General features: G+C 49.5%; 1 protein-coding gene across 1 annotated transcript in view; it reads left to right on the forward strand.

The window, feature by feature from the left end:
* The window catches only part of LOC118796620 (ETS domain-containing transcription factor ERF-like), a 41,709-nt gene that overhangs the window by 10,411 nt on the left and 9,275 nt on the right, over positions 1 to 22,023 (forward strand). Inside the window, exon 2 of the mRNA XM_036555612.1 lies at positions 19,133 to 19,367. Coding sequence (XP_036411505.1) covers positions 19,133 to 19,367 — 235 coding nt within the window. The remainder of the gene's footprint in view (positions 1 to 19,132; positions 19,368 to 22,023) is intronic.

The raw sequence follows: 22,023 nt of genomic DNA on the forward strand, positions 1-22,023 counted from the left end.
GTTCATGGCGCGGCTCACGCAGCGGCGTGACACACCGGCCCCTCTCGTCACCGGGCCGCACGGGAGAACGTCTCTGCGTTGACATGGCATGCGGCCATGTCTGTAGGCCCACACTCAGCAGCCAGCTGGTCTGAACTCCCTCTGCCGTCTGCCCTATTACACTAATTAGGCAAATTTCTTTAATTAAAACAACAGACCTGCTTTGTGCTCCGCGTCCAGGATTGGCTGTGTGTTTTCTCATCGCGGTGCGAGATTTTTTTTCCCCCAGGCCTTCTAGAGAATTACAGATTGTCGGAGGGCTTTATTGTATTTTCGTATTTGCCTTCAAACCCCTTTTTTTGTGACTAATGATCGAATAATTATAAACAAAAATATAGCTGCGAACGCCGTGGGCCAAGCAGTAAAGTTGCTGAGCCATTTTGCCGGTCAGCGGTCAGACGAGGGCATGCCATGTCATTGCCTACCACGGTCTTCAGCAGGACTTGCCCTCTGGCAGGCCTTCATGCTCTTTTATAGGACTGAGAGTGGAATGCGTACATCGCGTTTCAGAGTCTGTATGATTAGTGGATTTGGAACACGAGCATGTTAAATTTGCCTGAAAATCCAGTCTGGCCACCAGACCATGTGACCCATTCAGACCATTCTGATTTTGAGGTCACTTCCCGTAGCTCTCTAGCTAGCCTTCACAGTTTGAGCCGCCCGCGAATAAGGCCGCAGTTTTTTTTCCTCAGAGATTCCATGAAATCGCGATGATGATGAATTCCACAGTTCTGAATACAGGCATAAAATGAGAGCAGGAAAAAATTAAAACAAATCGCCTGTCTGATTTGAAATGGGCAGTAAAAATGCAAAGCAGGCTCCGCGTCTCTGAGCTGAGGCCCGAACGGGGCTGTACTGTACCTCACGCCTGCCAGTATGATTTCTTCCTCGGAGTGTGCATGAGGTTCCTTGAATTTACCAAAAAATGCCTCTGCCGAACGGGCGTAAAGTAGCTTACATTACCGTGAAGAGAGGGGTTCTTGTCAGCGCTAGAAAGGGAACTTTTGACGGTGTCAGATTTGATGTTTTGCACACCGCGTCCCCATGGAATGGCGAGCGAAAAGTAAGTTACGACAAACAACTTGTAAGTGCCTCCCGTAAACGAGTTTGGGTGGGATAGCCTTCCTGACACAGCTGAAAACCTGTTTGCTTAAAGAGGCCGTTTATGAAAAGTAGCGGAGCAGTCAGAACCCGTGTGGCTGTTTTCCGGGAAAGCTGCGGCGTTAAGTTCTCTCTGGGGCCCAACATGTGAAACCTGCCTCACCGCCTCATGCTTGAATCCGCTCCTACGTTTTCGGCAGAGTCTAGAAAAAGATTTCAGGGCCAGCGGAATGGCTTCGGCCCCACAGATGTCTTGGTGACATGGTAAAAACCTACAGTGACCTACATTGCCAGACTTTTTTGTTGTCTCAGAATAGGCGGGAGCTCTGGCTGTGTGCGTTAAAACAATTTTACACTTTAACAAAGAAGTGTGTCAGCGGTGTTATTAGGAAAAACTGCATTGTGCCTTCCCATAATTTGTTGCTAATTGGCCGCATCCTGTCCGTGACATTTATCAAACGTCGTTCTAGCATCTTGGATCTGTCGGTGAAAATGTGCCCCGAAGCTCAATTCAAACAGCAAAGTGCAGTGCTTTACAGAACCCCAATTTAGTGAGTCAGTGCGAGTAGTGCTACAGCTTCCAAGCGCTCGGTCTTGCATGTTTGCAGCCTTGGAGTGTGTTTTGAAGTGGACAGCACAGTTGGCACACCGTGGAGGAGCCACTCGGACAACCCCGGTCACCTCTCCCACGGTGCATTATGAACACAAGTCCCCCGTGCCTGCGGGAGATTTTCACTGAACATCCCACTGTAGTTGACCTTTGGATGTGCACCGAGCATTTGTGGCCTGGTATTGATGTAGGAGATTTGCCGATTTGAGTGCCAGTATTTCAAGAAGCTTGCTTCTTTTGTATGTGTAGGGGAATTATTGACTACTTTCCTTGACCTCTGCACCTCTTCTTCAGCAATTATCTTGATAGCTAGCATATGTTAACTCTCATTTTCTAGTAGTCATTGTTGATTTTAAATAAATCAACAATGACTACTAGCATGACTTTTCAAAAGTGAAAAACTTACGTGAGCTGATAGTGGACGTTCAAGTGTAGCAGAAATATTCGTATACTATGTATGTGTATATGTATATGGAATATATATATATACACAGTATGTTATATGTATATAGATATAATTTTGCCATATGTTGTGAAAACATAAGTGTGATTTATGGCTGGTTTATAAAATACAGCTCACTTTCTCTATCTGTAAGCTAGTTTATTAGCTACTAATGTTATGCTAATGCTAATTATACAAAGCACTTTTTTTTAGCTCGAATTAATTGATGAATTGCTGTCCACTCTTGATCATCCGTGAGTGAATTAACCGCTTTGTGTGTTAGCTGTGACCACGTCAGTTAAGTGAGTTTGAGTGAAACTGAAGAGAGTCAGGCGAGCCTCGGTCGGAGGCCTGTGTCTGACCCGGCGGGCGTCGCAGCATGGTAATGGCGTTCTGTAATGTTCTCGGCCGGTTACGGCGTCTGTTGTCGGTGGCGGTGTGTGCTGCGTTGTTCGGCGGCCCGCGCCGTGCAGGGCGGAGATGGTGCGAAGGGAAACTGATCTGCGGCCGCACGCCTCAACACATCCCGGCGTGTCCACGGAGCGGGGGAGGGGGAGGGGGCGCGGGGGGAGGTTAAATTAGCAGCTTATGATTGGGTCGGAGAGCAGCGGGACAGCCAGGGCGGGCCCCGTGCCAGCCTCACCCAGCCTGACTCAGGACCCGAGCTCTACCCCGAGCGGAACTGTCACCTTTCGGCCAGATTCTGCTCTGCTCTGCCTGCTGTTAGGGGGTGCCCAGCTTCACACACGCTCTCTTTTGGGAGAGTGTACATTTTACTGGAACAATTTCCAACTCTCTGCAGTGTTTAATCTCTGTGAGTGGGTTCAGCTGTAATGGCAAATTAAGCATTGGTTGAATTAGTGTGAAAGCCGTGGCGGTGTGATCGGTTGTAGTGTTCTGTTCATGAGAGCAGGTGTGTATGATTAAATGAGGAGACTCTATGCAAGAGTGTAGAGGTTGGTAATGTAAGCTATGAGCATAAAGATGGGGAAATCACCACAGAGGCCGCTGTACTGCTTGTCACCTGTGTTTTAGACACAGAGAGTGTATATATTTATATGTATATGTATATTTTATTTTTCCCCGAACTCAGATTCTGCCTGTCGTCACCTTAAACACACTGTCATGTGTCCCTCTGTCACTTCACTTCCATCTTTCTTCTTCTCCCCTCTCTCACTCGCTCCCTTTCATCTCCTCCTCTCTGAGTCAGGAATGTGAAATTACTTCTGAAGAGTTCCTTGCCCCCCCCCTCACCCTCGCCCTCTGTTCTGACCTGTCCTTGTTGAGCGCGTCGGCCCGTTCTTTTTCGAACCCTGCGATTTCAGGGGAAGAGGGAACCGTACAGTGGTTTGGGGAAGTGATTAGGATCGAGGTTGTGCTGGCGGTGCGTCTGGTGAGAGATAGCAGAAGCCTGAATGACATCGGTGCCCTGAGCTGCTTTACACTAGCAAAACATTAAAGGCTCCCGTTGAAGCGAGCCGAATTGTGGAAGTGTGCTGGACGCTCCATATGTTGGGACACATTAGCATTTTTTAGTATTCAGAAAGGACTTGTTGCATCTGCCTGCACAGTCCCAATGGGGCCTCCCACCGAGTCGAGGAGAACAAAATGAACACTACAGAGCAGCGGGAGAGATTTTTAGATGTATAAATTTGTCTGCGCACATCTATATATATTAAATGGTTGTATCGTACGCAAAACACCGGTGTAATTGCTGCTAATTTCAAGATGACGATCGTTGTCTCACCAGGCAGTGGGCTTTTGTTTTGTTGCTTTCAGTTCGGTTCAACAGCTATTCTTTCAGCTTCTCCGTAGTTTGTCATTTTTTTTTTTGAAACCGATGATTCTGTGACCTGAATGTGTAATACAGCGCTGTTCTGCTTGGCTTTACCTGCAGGAGTTAGAAACGTACCCCCCCCTCCCCCCCACAATAGTTGCATATCTCATGTCCAGTCAGAAAAAATTGTAGGAATGATTCATATTTCTATAAAAATGCATAAAATTGCATTGGCATTATGGGGCTTTGCCCATTTGAATCTTGCCTGAGAGTGTCGCCTCTTAAACTCCAGGTTGGGTAGGGGTCACCCCCAGAGCCTGGATGCTTTGTTGTATTTTTGACTTTTAAAGTGCCTTCGTATTTCAGTCAGACTATTTGACTCTATTTATCATGCTGTGTCGATCCATTTGAGCTGCCAGCATATTACCAAGGATTTGGTTAGATGGCTAATTACCACTAAAATGTGCTTGTGAAGAAAACGGCTCAACATGAGGACAGACCAAACGCGGTGTGCGGAAGGTTACCTTTGACAGAATTGTTTCGTTAGTATTTCCAGTAAATTTGTCACTGTGATAGTTCTTAGGGTGTGTCCAGTATTGTATTGATTTTAAAGGTTTGAAATCCTCTCAACAAAACAACCTTTTTGATTCCATTCTCCTTTCCCTGTCTCTCCTCTTTCTCTTGCTCTTTTTTTTATTTTTACCCAGTATGATCTCATGTCCCAGTGGCATCTTGCTCTCCATTGTCTTTTTCTCCCCTCTTTTTCTGTCCACCCCTCTCAGACCAGACTTTGTGATGAGTCATACAAGGTTCAAAGAGATGACACACGCATTACACATCTGGATTTCGTCCAGCTGCATTGTGATTTTTTTCCCCCTCTTTGAATATCAAATTTAGACAATTATAATGTTTCACTGTGCTGTTAGCGTATGTGTAGCCTAATCTGGGGTTAAGGATAAATCCAAGTGTGGTAGTACTGAACAAAGGCCTTTGTCTCATTTGGACACCCATATCTTTCAGTAGCCTTTTTGACCTCGAGAAAGGATGGTAAGTATAAACTGCTGTCTTTATCCAGGCAAAGCTGGCCAGCGCCACTTCTCTATCTATTCTCCCTTAATCCCCTGACTCTCTCTCTCTCTCTCTCTCTCTCTCTCTCTCTCTCTCTCTCTCTCTCTCTCTCTCTCTCTCTCCCTCTCTCTCTCTCTCTCCCTCTCTCTCTCTCTCTGTCTGTCTCTCTCTCTCTCTCTCTCTCTCTCTCTCTCTCTCTCTCTCTCTCTCTCCCTCTCTCCCTCTCTCCCTCTCTCTCTCTCTCTCTCTCTCTCTCTCTCTCTCTCTCTCTCTCTCTCTCTCTCTCTCTCTCTCTCTGTCTGTCTCTCTCTCTCTCTCTCTCTCTCTCTCTCTCTCTCTCTCTCTCTCTCTCTCTCTCTAGAGTCTATACCTCCCCTGACCCTGTTTTTCCCCATAGCTGTACCTGCGTCTCTTCAGCCTCTCTCAGAATCTCACCCTACTGCTTCTTGCGTCTGTGCAGCTGACGGCAGCGTTTAACCCGGCATCGTATGCGGTATGCGGCATCATAACACAGCGTGTTTGTTGTTTTTCGGGGGGGGGGCAGGATTAAGGTGGGGGCACAAACAAGGACGGTGAGGTCCGAACACCCACCGTGGCGAGCTGCCCCCCCGCCCCCCCTCCTCCGCACAGCCAGCCAGGCCGGGACCCTGCACACCTGGCCTCCCTGCCCACACACTGGGGCCTTTGTGTTGCGCACCGCAGACCCGGCGCGTGGAGGCCGCTGGACTTGAGGTCTTCCAGCGGCTGGATCCCTGTAGGCTTCGGCCCTCCCTTCGCGCTGCTTGGGGGGGAATGTGGGGGGCAGTCACGGTTACGCACAAGCCCCAAACCCAGCGCGGCCCTCCCTGCTGTTGAGGTCCATACGCCCCCGGGCTTCATAGTCACCGGGGGGAGTCCGAAGCACCAGGGGCCCACACAGACCTGAAGGGCAAATTGCACCACACAAAAAAACCTGTTCGCCTGTGAATTAAGGTTGTAATCAGTCTGTGCTGATAAAGATCAGGGTCCCTCCACATCCCACACATCTCTGCACTGTGGTGTTCACAAACTCAATTGTGCTCCGTTTTTGATGTGCACAACACAGAAAACCACCATGGTTGACACCCCCGGCCCTAACCTCATAGCATATTTCACTTCCACTCGTTTCCTGCCTCCTGCAAGAAGTGCTGCATGCGCGGGGCTGTCAAGAGCAGCTACTATGGACTGTGACCTCACCCCTTCGGGCTTTTGCTTCTAATCATTTGCTCCAAAGATGCTTTAAATGTAATTACAGCCATGTCCAGAGGATGAACGGACATTGTCAAAAGTGCTGGATTATAACCTATGCTCCAAAGTGCAAGGGACCCTCACTTGTGCAATTCACATGCATACAGCCAAGGCCCATCCCTCATTTGAGTAAGTTATGCTCCTCTTGTACTGTGAGAAACGCATCTGGAAGATGCATGGACTAGTGTTGAGGCAGTAAGGCCATTCTAGGGCAGTACAACAACAGTCTGGCCCACTGAATTCTGGTATGGGACCGCATCTGCCAAGTATGTTCTATCTGCTGAGTCCTTGTACTGGAGGTGTTTGCCAAACTCTTGCTTCCTGCTGAGTCTTTATACAAGACACCGTTTCAAAATGTGTTCCTCCTGATCTCCGGCGAACGTCACGCTTTTGGCCGTACCTCCTCAGGCAGCAGCATTGTTGAGGTTTACTGCTGTTAGACGTCGCCCCCCACCCCGCCCCCCCAGCACAGTTTACGTCTACCTCTCGACTCGACAGTTGTCTTCGCAGCGCAGACCGGGTACCAGGAGCCTCTGCCTGTGTGGCGTTGGAGACGCGATGAGTCGCAGGGCTGGAGGGCGTGGGTGGGCAGGTTGCCGTGGGAGGCAGTCAGGAAGGCCCGGGCAGTTGTGCGGTCTATGACTCAGTGAGTGAGGGAGATGAAAACGGCCAGGGAAGTGTGGATTTGGTTGTTGGAGAGCACATTTCTCTGTCTGTTATTGTTTATGTCGTTAGCTCGCTCTCTGCGTTTGTCATTCCTCCAGCAGAAGTTGCTGGAGATGGAAAAAGTTTCTGTGTGGGAATTGTGTCAAACAGAATCTTTTTTTTTTTTTTTTCCCTCAGCTTGGCGGTTTTGTGTGAACACAATGCTTGCATTAGCGTTCTCCGCTGCTTTTTGGATACCTCTGAAGTCACGGTTCCCCTAAAAAGATCTGCAGTTGTGTTTCGGTTGTGATATTTTTTACCAAGGTGTGAATTCCCGTCTTGTGCCGCTCAGGAGTGCATTTACCAAACCAGTGTTTGATTCAAATGCTGTCGGTGTGACCTTTATGCAGGAGTAAACCAAAGAATCACTGTTGTGCGCTAATCCTACCACAAATGTTCATTTTTATTTTGTGACACCAGTTGATGGCTTTGTATTTTCTGAAAAGGAACACAGGTGATTAGGTTACCACCTCCCTGTAACATAGACTTGTCCGTCTGCTCATTAACGGCTCTAAATGCATGTCTGTGAGTGCAGTATGAGCACTATTGCATTAAAGTTTTAGGTACTGAAAGGAACAAACCCTGGCCCCCTGCTGTCTGTCTAGCTAAACATGAAGGAAACTTGGACATTCTGCCTCATCCCAGAGTCCAGCATTACTGTCAGTCTGTCGCCAGACTGGAGGTTTGATTGGGCTCTACTGTCTGGATCTCGGTTAGTTTTTCTGTTGTGAGGAAGTGGGGTGCTGTTCAAGGTATTCACGTGTCACAGTAAAGCAGGCTTGCATGAGAATGTGTCAGCACAGGACAGTTCCTGTCAGAAAGGTTTTGGCAGTGCCATGAACGCGTGGCCCGCTGTGATTCAGTGTGGCTGTTTTGGACAGTGCTGTATCCAGCCCAGCTCTGCAGGCACTTCATCCCACTGCTGACACCATTGCCGTCCTGAAAACCCGCATTTCACTGCTTGGAGGTCAAGATGCAACTAACTGGAACGGACCAGTGGAGTGCATCGGGTTCAAAAGCTTTGTTCCATTCCATTTCTGAATGAAATCCGCCTCATCCTCATGGCCTTTCCACACATGGATTCCAGCTAAATTCAGTTTAGTCTATAATGCCATGTCCTTCATCTTGTGACTGTGTCATATTGCTTGCCACAGCTGTCCTTTAAGACAGGAGTCATGTATCTATGGAAACCTTTTAAAGCCTGTTTGATCCTGGCCTGTATTTGAGCAAGAAATACCGTCTTCTGTCTTCCTTTCTCCTTCAAGTTTCAAGATCAAAGCTTCTTGCTTAGTGTTTTCACAATGTACAATAGCGATAGTAATTGATGACAAAAATTGACATACTATGTTGTAATGTTCTGATAGTCAGTAAAAGAAGACGCTGAGAAAGAGGAAATGGAAAACTACATAGAACAATAAGAAAATGTATATAAATGATAAAACAACAATTACAGTATTATTGCTTAAGAGTACAGAACAGCTTCTGCTCCCATTGAGAGATGGTTATTCCTTTTCTCTTTGTCTTCATATTAGTGAATGACCTGATTTGTGAAATAATTTAGAAAATGTGTTTTGCTAGTTTTTGTAATTTGTCATCATTTATCACCAGCCAGCAATGTGTAGCTTAAATGTGGCCCCCCCTGGAGACCACCAGCTGTGAATAATATGTGATTGAATTATGCTCTGACTGGGTATTATAACATTTGATTTGGGTTAACCAGTGCTGGTTTTAATTAGCACATACATGCCTACACCAGGCATGTGCTTTGTAAGGCTGGTTGAGTATATTTGTTAGTTATATATTTTCTCTGACAATACAAATGCTCTCCTGCAATACCAATAAAGCTTGTCGGCTGTATGCATAAAAATGCAGTCAGCAGATTTTTCTCATTAGCTAAACGTCATAACAAAGAAAGATAATATATTTTACTGTGGGGTTACAGATAGCTCACTTGCTAACTATGGCAAGCTAATGTGCTTATGCAGGAACGTGACCTTACTCGGTAAGCTAAGACCATTTGCAAACTCCTAATGTAGGTAACAAGCTGACTAATGGATCACATGAGGAAAACCGCACATTGCATTCTGAAGCACATGCTCCGGCAAGCAAACAAACCGATTTCCCGGTCGATCAGCCGCTGACTCACCGAGGAAGCAACTTTTTCACCGTTGAGAAACAAAGCTTCCACCACATTAAATCAGATGGTATTTTAAAGGTTCTTAATAATCAATCCATCGCCCCCTTCATGCGAGTAACAGACGATTAAATGTGCTAACTCAGAAAGTTACCCATTCCTTTGAGCAAGAAACGTTAGTAAAGAGGTGGTCCATTATGCGTTGTTGGTAAAACAGCCCCTAAGGATTGATCTCTAACACATCCTGCTGTGTTGTTCTTGCTCATGAATGCTAAGTTGAGCTTAATGTCGTACACCAGCCCTTTGCCCTTGCCTTTTTGTTTGCCTTTCACCCCCTTTATTGACCCCCCCCCTGCTCTGTGTGCGCCTCCCAGCCTGTATGACTGAGTCTCTCACCCCTGTGTGTGGCCCTTTGCCCCCCCCCCCCCCCCTCTCTGCCTGGGCCTGCAGAGGTTATATCACACGGCTTACATAACTCTCCAGCTAAGGACCCGAATCACCCCCCCCCCCCCCCCCCAATCGCTGCAAGGGCGCGCTCTGAAGAGGCTCGGTTAATTCAGTCAACGAATCAATTAATGGTGTCCACTTTGGAAGCCGGTCCAACGGAGGGGCGTGTTTTGACCCTGGGGAAATCCTCCGCAGCGGGGCAAATCCCAGCGCTGCCTTTGGCGGAGAGGGGCGGGACCGGTGCCGATACAGGGCTCTGATAGGGCCCTGCCTCTCCTGCTCACACCCTGCTGAGTCTGTGAGGTGAGACGCAGGTCACACGAGTAAGATCAGCGGCCCTTAATCAGCTTTAGCAGGCGTGCTTAACGAGCTGATGTGTGCCCCCCCCCCCCCCATGCCAAACCCCAGGAGCGCCTCTGCTAACATGGGACTCTCCCGGCCCTGCACAGCCCTGCAGGCCTCATTAGCGACTGGTATGCTGCGGTGGGCGCTTGCTGAACATTCCCGTAAATCTGCTCGGCTCCCCGCCGAGCCGCCGATAACGAACCGGTCAGTTTCGCGTTTCGAAGGACGTGGCGTCACCTGGGAGGACGCCGCGCCTCTCTCCCATCAGCTGACGTCAGCCACGCCCCCCAGGCCCGGCCCTCCGGCGCGGGTCAGGCCTCTTCGCTCCTTCTCTGAGTGCGTCTGGGCTCCACCTGTGTGACGGCGAGGCTGCAGCCAGAGCGGGACCCACGAAAACCAACCCCCCAGCCTCACTCTCTGGCACAAATTGTTAGCAGATGTAGGCAGACCCTTTTCCTCCAGCTAAATATAGCCCCGTGGAAGAATAGGAGGAAGGGAAAGAAAGGGGTGCTGATGGAGGCCGTGCAGGTGCAGGGTAATTAGAGGCACTGAAGCAGGGGGTGTTTGTGGAAGGACCCACACCAGCACCCACCAAACAGTGCAGCAGCCATTGGTAATGACTGACTTGTGAGAAATCTCAGATTTAGCCGAAGTTCTGTTTTCTGGACCGTTTTCACTTCTTAAGTGCTTAAAACTGATACATAGGTACCAGAGTCACTCTCCCAAGTAGACCTAACTTTTGACCATCTTTCTCCGTTGTACCATGTTTGGTGTATTACTATCTTACATGCACTTTTAGTTTCGTGAACAACACCCACTGTGACACACATTTACAACTTGACTGTAAGTACAGGAAATATTCCTGCTGAATGGGAAAACCGCAAAGGAGTCACCTCACGAAGGTGACGCTAAACATGACCCATATAACCACAGACCACTTTCGGTCTCACTTTTCATTCCTAAAGGCACTAAGTGTGCTATCCATGATCCATATATTTCCCAGAACGCTCTACTGGTGACATTTGTGTCCAGTTTTTGAGCTATGTATAATACACTAACTGATCTTAGCAAGGTAACAGACAGGCGGCCGAATGACAGGATGTTGACCAAGGTTTGCGGACTAGATTTTCTTCTTTTAATTTTCTTGTGTTCACAGTAAGCATTTGACACTGTCAGTGGTGTAGTCAGTGTAGTCAGTTGTCGTCAGTAGTGTCCACTGTACTTCTGTTGTAGTGTCCACAGGAGTTTCTCAAAGGTCAGTCCTTGGAACCCTGTTTTTTTTTTTTTTTTTTTTTTTTGCATGAATGATGCTGTAATGACAACTGTAAATTCCTCATGCATGCTGATGAAACTGGCTTGTATGTGATCTAATGACACTTACATTTTACCAGTCAGTCAGATTTCAAAAGGTTTGTCTGTTGGCTAAAGGGAAGCAAACTTAGTTTGAAAGTTTCTAGGGCTGAATTCATATGCATTGGCACTAGCCAGGAATAAAAACACCTTTGCTGGAATTCAACTGAAGCGGTGAATTGATTTAAACATGTGTCCTCCATGAAATATTTGCAGGTTACTGCTGACTCATAGGCCTATGTCTTGGAGGCCTGCATTGAGGGTCTGTATAAAACACTTAAATCATGGTTTTGTTAGTCAAGAATGCCATCCCTACACACCCTCTCATGACTTACTACAACACCATTCTGCTTCAAACCTCCATTACTGTGGTAGTGTTTGGGAAAAGGCTGTACAACTCCTCTAGGGCCATGTTCTAGTGCGCCGAGAAAGATCAGGACGGTGCTGGATTCGGTTTTACAAGTATAACCAAGAAACATCAGAGTTTTACCAGCCTCTTCCTAGCCCTGCTGTAACTTTCAAGAGACTCAGTTAATTTGCCGCTGACCTGTCGATTCTTTGTGTATAAAATATGTGTGAAACACGGTATGTTCACCCCACAGTGTTTCCGTGTTGCTCCTGTTGCTTAAAGAACATGTACACGGAGACTTGAATGACATCCCTGCAGTGCCCTGAACAGCGCATTGCACACGCGCATATCGCTGACTTGCCGCTCCCGGCCCACCGCAGCATCTTGACACTGCTGCTAAAATGGAAGCCTCCTCACTGGTGACTGTAGCGGCGGGGGCAATTAGCAGCTGTTACGCGGGCGGGCAATCACGATTGACGGGCGTCATCGAGCCCTGCGAGATACGCTGGGGGGGGGGGGTGGGGGGTGACACACACGCAGAGCTGTAGCATAGTCACCGATGGCAAACTGCGTCCTGGAAGCCCAGTGGAGCGCAGACCTGAAACGCACCCGAAGCATCGGGGATACAGATGGAAGGAGAGGGAGGCTCTGACGGCCTGCTTTACCCCCCCCCCCGACTCTCCTGGGTGGCAGAGCCCCCCCTGTAGTCTTAAGTTCCGCGCAGTCCTCTGTTCCAGTCTGATGTGATCCTCTTTTCTCACCCGGCACTAACAACAGGAAACCAGCAGGAGCACGACGGTTGTTACTAGAGGAAGGAAGAGAGGTGCATGTATTTCCTATTATTGTTTTGGTGGTGAGCGCGCGTGTTTGTGAGAGTGTGTGTGTGTGTGCGCGCGCGTCTGTGTGAGAGAAGTCTCAGGGGACACGCCCACAGACACATTAAAAATTAAGATGGAGTCTAAAAAAAACAGTTTTGGGTGCCCCACTGCTGCAGTGAAGGTGGGTTGTGTGCAGTCGCACTGGAGGTGCAGAGTGAGAGGACTGCTGAGCCTCTGCTCACCAGGCACCTGCTGCAGCCTCCTCTCCCCATCTCCCTCTCACCTGTTCCGGCTGAGCCTTTGCTCTTATTTCGAAAAGGCTTAATTGTTCAATTTTTTCTTTTTTTTCTTTTTTGTTCCGTGTGTTTCTGGAGCTTATTTTTAGTGCCGAAGTATCTGGTTGCTAGGAGACAGTGTCCGAGAGAGGGAGAGAAAGAGTGAAAGCGAGGGAGCGGTGGAGAGAGGCATGTGCGTTGTGAAGGCTCGGGGAGTGAGTCAGCTCTGACGCACGCGGGAACAGGCCCGGCTGCTCTCTGGGCTCGCGCTCCCCGCCAGCGTCTCCCTGTTTGTTGTGACTTGTTCCAGAGTGTTTGTGTTTACCTCTGTTCCCGTGCGTTTATGTGTGAAGACGTCTCCGTTTTTCCACTTTCCTCAACTCCAGCCGTCTCTCCCTCTCTCTCCGTCTCTGTGTGTTTGTGTGTGTTTGTGTTTGTGTGTGTTTGTGTGTGGCGTAAGTTAACGTGGTAGCAGTACGCACCTCGCACCGAGGTTGAAGCTGCTTGGCCTGATTTGGTCTCCGCCTGAGAAGAAACGTAGCTTCACTCCAGTGGAGATTTTCGATTCCGTTTCAGTTAAGATTGCCTCACTGTGACGCCCCCTGCACTGTAACAGGAAAGCAGAAGTGAGGCAAGTGCAGTCCCGACACGCGCACAGCCAGCAGCTGTCCCACAATGCACTGTGGAGGAGTGAACAGAGATCAGAGAAAAGGTGCATCTCTCACCAATGACACCCTGGGAACCTCTATTTGACCATCTAGTCACTAGAGGGCGCTGATGAGAAGTGTGATTGAAGACTATTCCCCACCCACCCAAGCGGAGCGAACCCAGTGATCCTGCTGCCGTGGGGGCCTAGTCATTGTCACCTAATAACGGTCGAGACTTGGGCACTGCGGCTCTAGGGCCAAGTCTGCTCTTGGAGGCAGCATCTCTACCCACTGAGACGCCCAGGAACCCAGTGTTGGAAGTTTTTTTTTATTTCACACTGCCCATCCCATCGTTGGGTAACAAACTTTGTTTCAGTCTTGCGGAGTGGCGAGTTCTCCCTCAGCACCAGCCCGTGGTTGCTCCGTGGGATGGGCTGGCCCTGTGCGATGCGGTGTGACGTGAACGCGGCAGCTGCTGTTTGCAGGTGAGCTCTGGTTTTTGGAGCCGTGAGAAGCTGAGCTCCGGATGCTTGCGGCCCGGCTTGAGGCGGCGATAGCAGCCCGCTGTCATCGGCTCGGAACCTTTGTTTCTGTTCCCGTGTGTTTCGGTCTCTGCTTCTTCACCACAATACGCTACACACACACACGCACACACACGTGTGCGCACGCACATACGCTCGAAGGAAGCGGAGCTGTTGTGGCACAGAGCAGTAACACACTTCCTGTCACAGTCTGGCGACGAATTCCTGGAAGCCCCCGGCTCCAGCCCCACCTCCGGGGTGGAATTAACCATTTCACCTCCGAAGGTGCAGCCGCTGTGCATGGCACCGCCGCTGTCTGCCTCCACAGGAAACAACTGTCACCCACTGTGCCTGTCATTGCCATCCTCATTACAGCTGGTGAAAGAGGCACACACTGTACGTTACATTACATTACATTACATTATCAGCATTTAGCAGACGCTCTTACCCAGAGCAGCTTACGTTGGTTAGGTTTTTTTTATTTTTATTTTATACAATGTTATCCATTTATACAGCTGGGTATTTGCTAAAGCAACTGTGGGTTACGTATCTTGGCCAAGGGTACAGCAGTGCCACAGCAGTGCTGCACCAGTGGGGAATTGAACCAGCAACCTTTCAGTTACGATTCCTCCTCCTCAATCACTATGCTACACTGCCGCACACACTCGCTCACCCTGCCTCTGTGGTGCAGTGGGTAAAGGGGTCTCACACCCCCGCCATGCTGGTGAGGACCAGAGACAGCAGGGGGACTGCTGTCTTTGGAGAAGGAGCGCAGCGCGATTCAAGTGGTGGACGTGGAAAATTCGCACTGAACTGTGTGAGGATCTGTGGCAGGCAAAGCGAGACATTTAAACTCATGTTCTGCTCATTGGACTGAACTGCAAGTGACAGTTTTTAGTGGAGACTGGCCACTTAGTGCTTAGTGATAATCCACAGCCACTCGGAAAAGATCTGGCTTCTTTTTTGGTTGGCAGAGTGTGAATTGTTTATGTGAGGGCAGAAAGTATTGTAGCCTTTTGAGACCAATTTCTTTCTGCCTCCCCTCTGGATTCTCAGAATTTCTTTTTTCCATTTCCCACCTCCATCACCATCACCTCCTCCTCTCTCTCTTTCATTTTCTCTCTTTTCTTTCTTTCCTTTCTTCATCATTTACCTCCTCTTCCCTCTCTCGCTGTCCTTCGTGATGCTTCTTCTGTCTCCTTCCCACTCCTCTCAGTGTTCAACAGTAACCCTGGCATCTATTTTTGGCCCTCCAAGGCCACCGCCGCCTTCCCTTTGTGTCCATCACTAACTTTCAGTATGTTTTCTTGCACTCTGCAGATTCACACTGATCTTTAAGTTATTGCGATGGTCTAGTACATTCAGCTCGGTGGACATCACGAGCCATCCGGGTGATTTGGGGATCTGTTTGTATGCGTACAGTTTAACCAGAAAAACTAGCCCTTGTTATAGCTTTCAGGCTGCAGTGTCACTATCTGAACACCCCCCCATTCTTAGCGCGTCTCCTGTTACCGTTTGAGGGAAGGCTGTTTGATTCGGAGCTTTGGTCACTGACAGGGTGAACAGCTACACTGGAAGGCTAACCTGTCTGTTTCTGCTTGACTCTTGGGAGTCCTGTCTGCTCCTCTGAGTGCTCAGCTCTCCACATTGTTCCCCCAAGACAAACCACGTAGCATTCATTAAATCTGGCACAGAGCATCTCCTTTTTGGAGAGGCTTTGGTTCAGCCATATCCTGAGTAATCAGTGAGCTGATCCAGGGTTTCGCTTGTGCCTGATGCTCATCTGGATCCGTATCTTTCAAAATCTGATGCCAGCCCCATTGGTATATTGTGGTTGTCTGCCCCAGTGAATTGGGCCATTGGCAAAAAAAGAAGGTGCTTTTAGGTAAAACAGCACATGCTGTAGGCTGGGCAGAAATATCTTGCAGGGAAAGGATAGCAACAGCACAAAACCCTGGTGTAGCTGAAACACGTGAATCTGAAGCATGTAGCGTTGTACAGAGTTTGTTTGACTGGTTTGTTCTACTGCAATTAGCAACACCATGTGCAGTTGTTCTGTGACCCTGTGATAGAAATGCCAGACATAAAATGTAACTGTGAAAAAGACTTCACAGTTTAGATGCATTTGAGTGACAAAACGGCAAATAGACAGAAAATGCTTCATCATTGTCAATTTAACTGTTTTTGACTCAGTATGTGTCAGATTCAGCATTAAGTTGAGTATTTGGACAAATCTTGAAAGCATGGGTTTGGTGCACCCTGACCAAATGCACATCATAACCACATCCCACTGGGAGAAGGTCTCCCCTGGCAGTCTTAACAGGCACTCTCTGTCTGTCTCTCCCTCCCCCCCATCCTTCCCACCCCTCTGCTCCACTGATGGGCTGATGAATGTTTAATGTGTCTGTGGGAAGACTCCACACTTCAGGGCATTCAGCTCAACCAAGGCCCCAGGCTGCCCCCTCTCTGTGGTCTCGGGCAGTGTGTGATCAGTGCTGGGACTACACCTTTAATGTGTGTGTGTGTGTGTGTGTGTGTGTGTGAGTGTGTGTGAGTGTGTGTGAGTGTGTGTGAGTGTGTGTGAGTGTGTGTGAGTGTGTGTGAGTGTGTGTGAGTGTGTGTGCGTGTGTGTGCGTGTGTGTGCGTGCGCGTGTGTGTGTACGCGTGTGTGTGTACGCGTCTCACTCTGTTTTGGCTGGCGTGCGTCTGTGCGTATCGGGATATCGGCAGTTGCTTTGACTGCAGTCTCCGAGGCTGCACACTTGTCTGGTCGGGGCGCTCTGACCGCTGTATGTGTGTGTGTGTGTGTGTGCCCTGCAGTTTCTCACCCCCTCGTCTCTCGCCTTGCCTAACACTGAACCGCGGAAGGAGAAACGCACCCGGCCTGCTCAGCCAGCAGCTTGCAACAAGCACATCATGATGACATGGTATAAGGAGCTGCTCCCTCAGAAGGGTGGGCTTCAGCAGGGGTCTGTCAGACAGCAGCGCTGGTGCACACGGCCGGCCCCTCAGCCAGCCTCCGAACATACCTTTGCTCTTCAGCGTCCTCGTTATCTGGAAGAAAGCCGGGTCACGCAGGTGCCGGCTGTGGTTTTAAGGGGGGGGGGGGGGAAGCTGGCGTTAAGCCTGACAGGTGAATTTTAATGAGGCGTCTATCTGGGGCTGGCTGCATCTGCGCCCGCCCGGGTCTGTCCACGTGCTCCTTTCCAGGTATTAGAGATGGGCTCGAGTGGAAGTGGCTGAGTGTGGCTGCCAGAAAGATCTGAGCCAGCGCTGGGCACGCGGCAGCCACAGTTCACATCTCAGAACCAGAGGCAATCTGACCTGGATGACAGCAGACTAGCAGACAAGCTATGATCTCATCCCTTTCTCCCCCCCCCTTCCCCTCAGCCATAATGTGTCTCCCTGTCCCTCTGTTCCTCTCTCTCCCCCCCCCCCCCCCCCCAGACCTCTCCCACTCTGCCTGTCCCAGGGCACAGATCACACCCCAGTCAGTGCTGTGCATTATTGATAGTGTCTGTAATGGGTATCTGGTGTCTTCCCTGTTTGGTGGGGCGGAGGAGGAGGAGGGGAGGTCGGTAAGGTCAAGCGAAGTGGAGCGGCGTGAGGTCATTGGCAGAGAGACACCCGAGCGCGCGTGCTCACATAGCTGCGGTCTGAGGGGCAACGTGTTCTGCTCTCGCACGCTGGAACCACTGAACGGGCGCTGTCTTCGACGGGCACGTGCGCCAAATTTCCACACCCGTACGCGCTTCACCACGCGGGTTTCACGCTCACGCTCTTTTCCACAAAATTTCCACACTTCATGCCACGTACATATTTGCTTCCTCTGCAGAATCTTTTCTTTTTTTTTTTTTTTGTTCTGCCGTGTAGCATATTCATGTATGACTGAAATCATCTGCGTGATTTCTGCACTGAAACATTGTGAAAGTTTGGGTGTGATTATTCTGTGTGGAAAGGGGTGGGGGTTGTTCCGTGACTCTCTGAAACCCGTCTCAGTCGGTGTGAAACTGGTGTAATCTGATTAAAGGCACTGAAAGCAGAGACAGGTGAGGTACATATCCTAATTGTTGTTACGCAGACTGACTGAGGCACGCCCCTCCCCTCTGGGGGCGGTGTTTGTTTCCACCATCACCGGAGTGGGCGGAGCCCTGTCTCCTGGAAACGCTGACGGTGAGGAGAGAGGGCGGAGGAGCAGGGGAATTTATGGGGCGAGTGGCCTGTTTTTTTTTCCGGAGGGGCCGTTGCCCTCGTGACCCGGGTGTGTGAGCAGCTATCGGCTCCACTAGTCCACTGTCCACGCTTCAGCCAAACCGCTGTGACTGTCAGCTGGGTCAGACCAAGGAGGGAGAGAGACAGGAGGAAAGCAAAGCCGTCTGCCGTGTGATGGCCCCGCGGGGTAGGGCTGTGTGTGCAGGGGGTGGTGCAGCTCCGGCTGCCTCGTACCCTGTGAGAGGGTGAGGGTCAGCATCTGCAGCATGTCAGTAACCAGGGAGTGCTGGCGTCACGCCGAGACTTGTGGGAAGGGGGGGGGGGGGGGAGTGTAGCCACTGCCAAAAGGCTGTGCACAGACACACGGGAGGGAATTTTCCTCACTGCGCTGCCCTGGTCCACAAAAGGCCCACACTCCTCACAACCCAATGGTGGAATGAACCCCCCGCCCCCCCTGAGAACAACCCCTTCAATCCAACCCTTCAGATGTGGTCTAAAGACACACCTCTTTAGACTCTACCTGGTCTGACACCCTTGCCATTTTGACCTTGTTGACCTAAGATTCTTGGCATGTACTTGTACTTGTATCTCTCACCTTGTATTTGTAGCACGTTTTACCTAGGTAGCATAGCGGTGCTTCTTCATCCCTTTATTGCATTTGATATATGTATCCCTAGATCAGATTAGCTCTGTCTCGCTACACTGACCTTGCGCTCAGCTTCAGCACTATCTGCTTTGTATGACATGTACACATCTCGCTCTTGTGTCTGTGCCTGTTTGCCCTTTGTATGCACTTTTGTACATCACTTTGGATAAAAGAGTCTACTAAATGAATAAATGTAAATGGTCCATATCTGGCATTGCATAGTCTTCTCCTGCCCTGGTGCGGTCGTTCACCTGTGGCTCTTTGGAAGGATGTACTGTGTGTGTGTGTGTGTGTGTGTGTGTGTGTGTGTGTGTGTGTGTGTGTGTGTGTGAGTGAGTGCTCGCCCAACATTAATCTCACTCCCTCTCTTTCCGCCGCAGGGTTCGCCTTCCCCGAATGGGCCTACAAGCCGGAGTCGAGCCCCGGGTCGCGACAGATCCAGCTCTGGCACTTCATCCTGGAGCTGCTGCGCAAGGAGGAGTACCACGACGTCATCGCCTGGCAGGGCGACTACGGCGAGTTCGTCATCAAGGACCCCGACGAGGTGGCGCGGCTCTGGGGGGCCCGCAAGTGCAAGCCCCAGATGAACTACGACAAGCTGAGCCGGGCGCTCAGGTACTGCCGGAGCCCAGATTACCCAGCGTGTTCGCTGTAGTGAACGGCGTGTCACACTGCCGTGTGCCGCTGTCTCCCAGTTTCAAAACGAGCCCCAGATTGCTGAAAATAAGACGCCCAGGAGCGTGATCACTCACTCGAAGGCAGACATTTGAAAGGCGGTAGCCTTCCTCTCTAATGATCTCACCTGACTGTATTGTGTTGTGTTTGCTGTAGAGCTGGAACTAGGGCAGCAGTGTGGAATAGTGGTAAGGAGCAGGGCTTTTAGCCAAAAGGTTTTCCGGTTCGATTCCCCGCTGGGGCACTGTTGCTGTACCCTTGGGCAAGGTGCTTAACCCACAACTGCCTCAGTAAATATCCGGCTGTATAAACGGGTAAGGTGTAAAGTTGTAACCTGTGCAAGTCGCTCTGGTTAAAAGCGTCTGCTAAATGACAGTAATGTAATGTAACGAGGCTAGCACAGGTTGGAGCCAGAGCTGGCTGACTCTGTACTGCTCAGTTGGCATGTGCCCAGATCAAGACATCTGCCTCGGTGTTTGGTGTCCAAAGTTGAACTTTCCACCCCAAACCAGACTTGACTCCATTACTTCTGACTACCCGTAAGTGTTTACCATGATCTGTGGGGGTGGTGTTGCTCCCTCCGACTCCCACTCTTGTTACTCACCCACCCAGTACCGTGAGTGGGCTTAGTTTACACGGGGTAGCGAGACGAGAACAGGAGCGGAAAATGAATCCGGAACCGGAACCAAGCAAACCGGCCTGGTTCCAGCTCCTCACAGGAAGGCGGGTATAATGAGCCAGACTCGTTCCGGTTCCGCAGTTAATGGGCAGCATTAGTGCCCTGGAACACTGAGAACAATGTCCCTGTCTGTCTCTCTCGGTCGTCACTCACATGCACCGCGGCCACGTTGGGCCATAGGGGAGGGATGTTGCTGGGGAAATTACGCTTTCGACTTTTGGGCCGGAGTTCAAGTTCCTCTTCTTTTGGTGACAAAATGAATACCGGTGTCCGTGACAGAGAGAGGCTGGCTGGCGCTCAGGACGTCTGTTTGTGAGGCTTTTGACATTATGCGTATAAGGAAGAGGGAAAAACAACTCCAAAAAAAAAAAAATGAAGCGGGCCTGATTGCATCAAACAGCGTGATGTTCACATATGAACTGAAGCAAGCCAGGTGGCGCAGCTCCAGCTCTGACTGTATATGCTGACGCACACAGAGAGCGGTGTCTCCAGGGACATCCACACAGGCAGGAGAGGCAGAACTGTGGCAGCCTGTGGCAAAGGTGTGAGAACCAGGCGGGCCATCCTAATACTCCTCTAATACTGAGAAAAAATAATGATAACTCAAGATGTGCGTAAGTAATCACAGTGCAGAAATCCATTAGTAAAATGAACAGCCTTCAGATGTGCAGGCCATCCCTAGCAGTGATGTGGAAATGGTGTCTCAGTCTCAGAGAAAAGAAACACAGGATTTTATGACCAGTTCACAGTGCATGTAGCTCGTGTGTGCGTAACTTGACTCTGCCTTCTTTAAGGGCACGTCTTATTTTGAGAACCTTGCAGCTTTCAAGAAGGGAAGAGCCTTCCTCCCCTCAGGAAGCACTCGGGGGGGGGGGGGGGGGGGGAAGGGATTATCCCTACGTTTAGCTGTTTGTGTCTCACAGATTCCCAGTGTTAATGTCAGGCAGGGACTGTGCCTGTGCCGCTTTGATGTCATCCAACCCCCCCCCCCCCCCCCCCCCCCCCCTTCAGTATGGGGTCTCTGTGGGGTCTGTGTTCATCCTGTGTGGAGTAAAGGTCTGTATGGGCCTGAAACTGAAATCTGCACTTCAGTACCAAAACCATACCTGGCCCAAAGGTGATAACCGTTTCCTGACTGAGGGGGGGGGAAAGCTAGTAGTTGCCAAACTTGCTAAATAATTAGTTGTCTGTGCTGTAAGCCCAAACACTTGAATTCTAGCATGCGTCCAACAGTTCAGAAACAACCACAAATAAGAGCGCATATTAAGAGACATCAAATTGTACTGGTAGTAATGAAACTGAATCAAAATCACGTTCAGTGGGGCTTACATCTATCAAAATGATCTTATCAAAACCTCTCCTTTTTGGTTTATACAAAAAAATAAAATAACAGTATGCTAAGTTCCACAGCTTAACAACAGAACACGGTACAGTCTGTCCTTGTTGGGAAAATAGTGTATTATACAATGACTTACATCTGCACAAGTAAACAAATAAAAATGTGAAAATTCAGTTCAACAGTTCAACAAAACGAACTGAATTTTGGAAAACGGAGGGCACTTATAAATCTTTAAGGAGGGTGAAAATAAATTCTTCCTGTCTAAATAAATAATTAAAAATCCTCCATTCAAGCTTGATATGTTCAGATTTTAAAAAATATTAATTCCCTTTGTATAGCTGTCATTCATTCAAAATGAGATTTCAGGTTTTAGATTCATTCAAAAGCTGACACGCAGAAATGGTGAGCCCGACCTGACCCAAACCAAATGCACTTACAGACCCAAACCTGGCGGAACACGGTGCACTTTACTGTCAGAGGGCAGAGCAGGGGAGCTCCTGTCTGAGAGTGTGCACAGAAACGGTCTGTGGGTGTCTCTCCAACTCTGTGATTATTGGCTGTGATTATTCTACTTGAGG

This window comes from Megalops cyprinoides, chromosome 21 (assembly GCF_013368585.1).
Source record: "Megalops cyprinoides isolate fMegCyp1 chromosome 21, fMegCyp1.pri, whole genome shotgun sequence".
NCBI lineage: Eukaryota > Metazoa > Chordata > Actinopteri > Elopiformes > Megalopidae > Megalops > Megalops cyprinoides.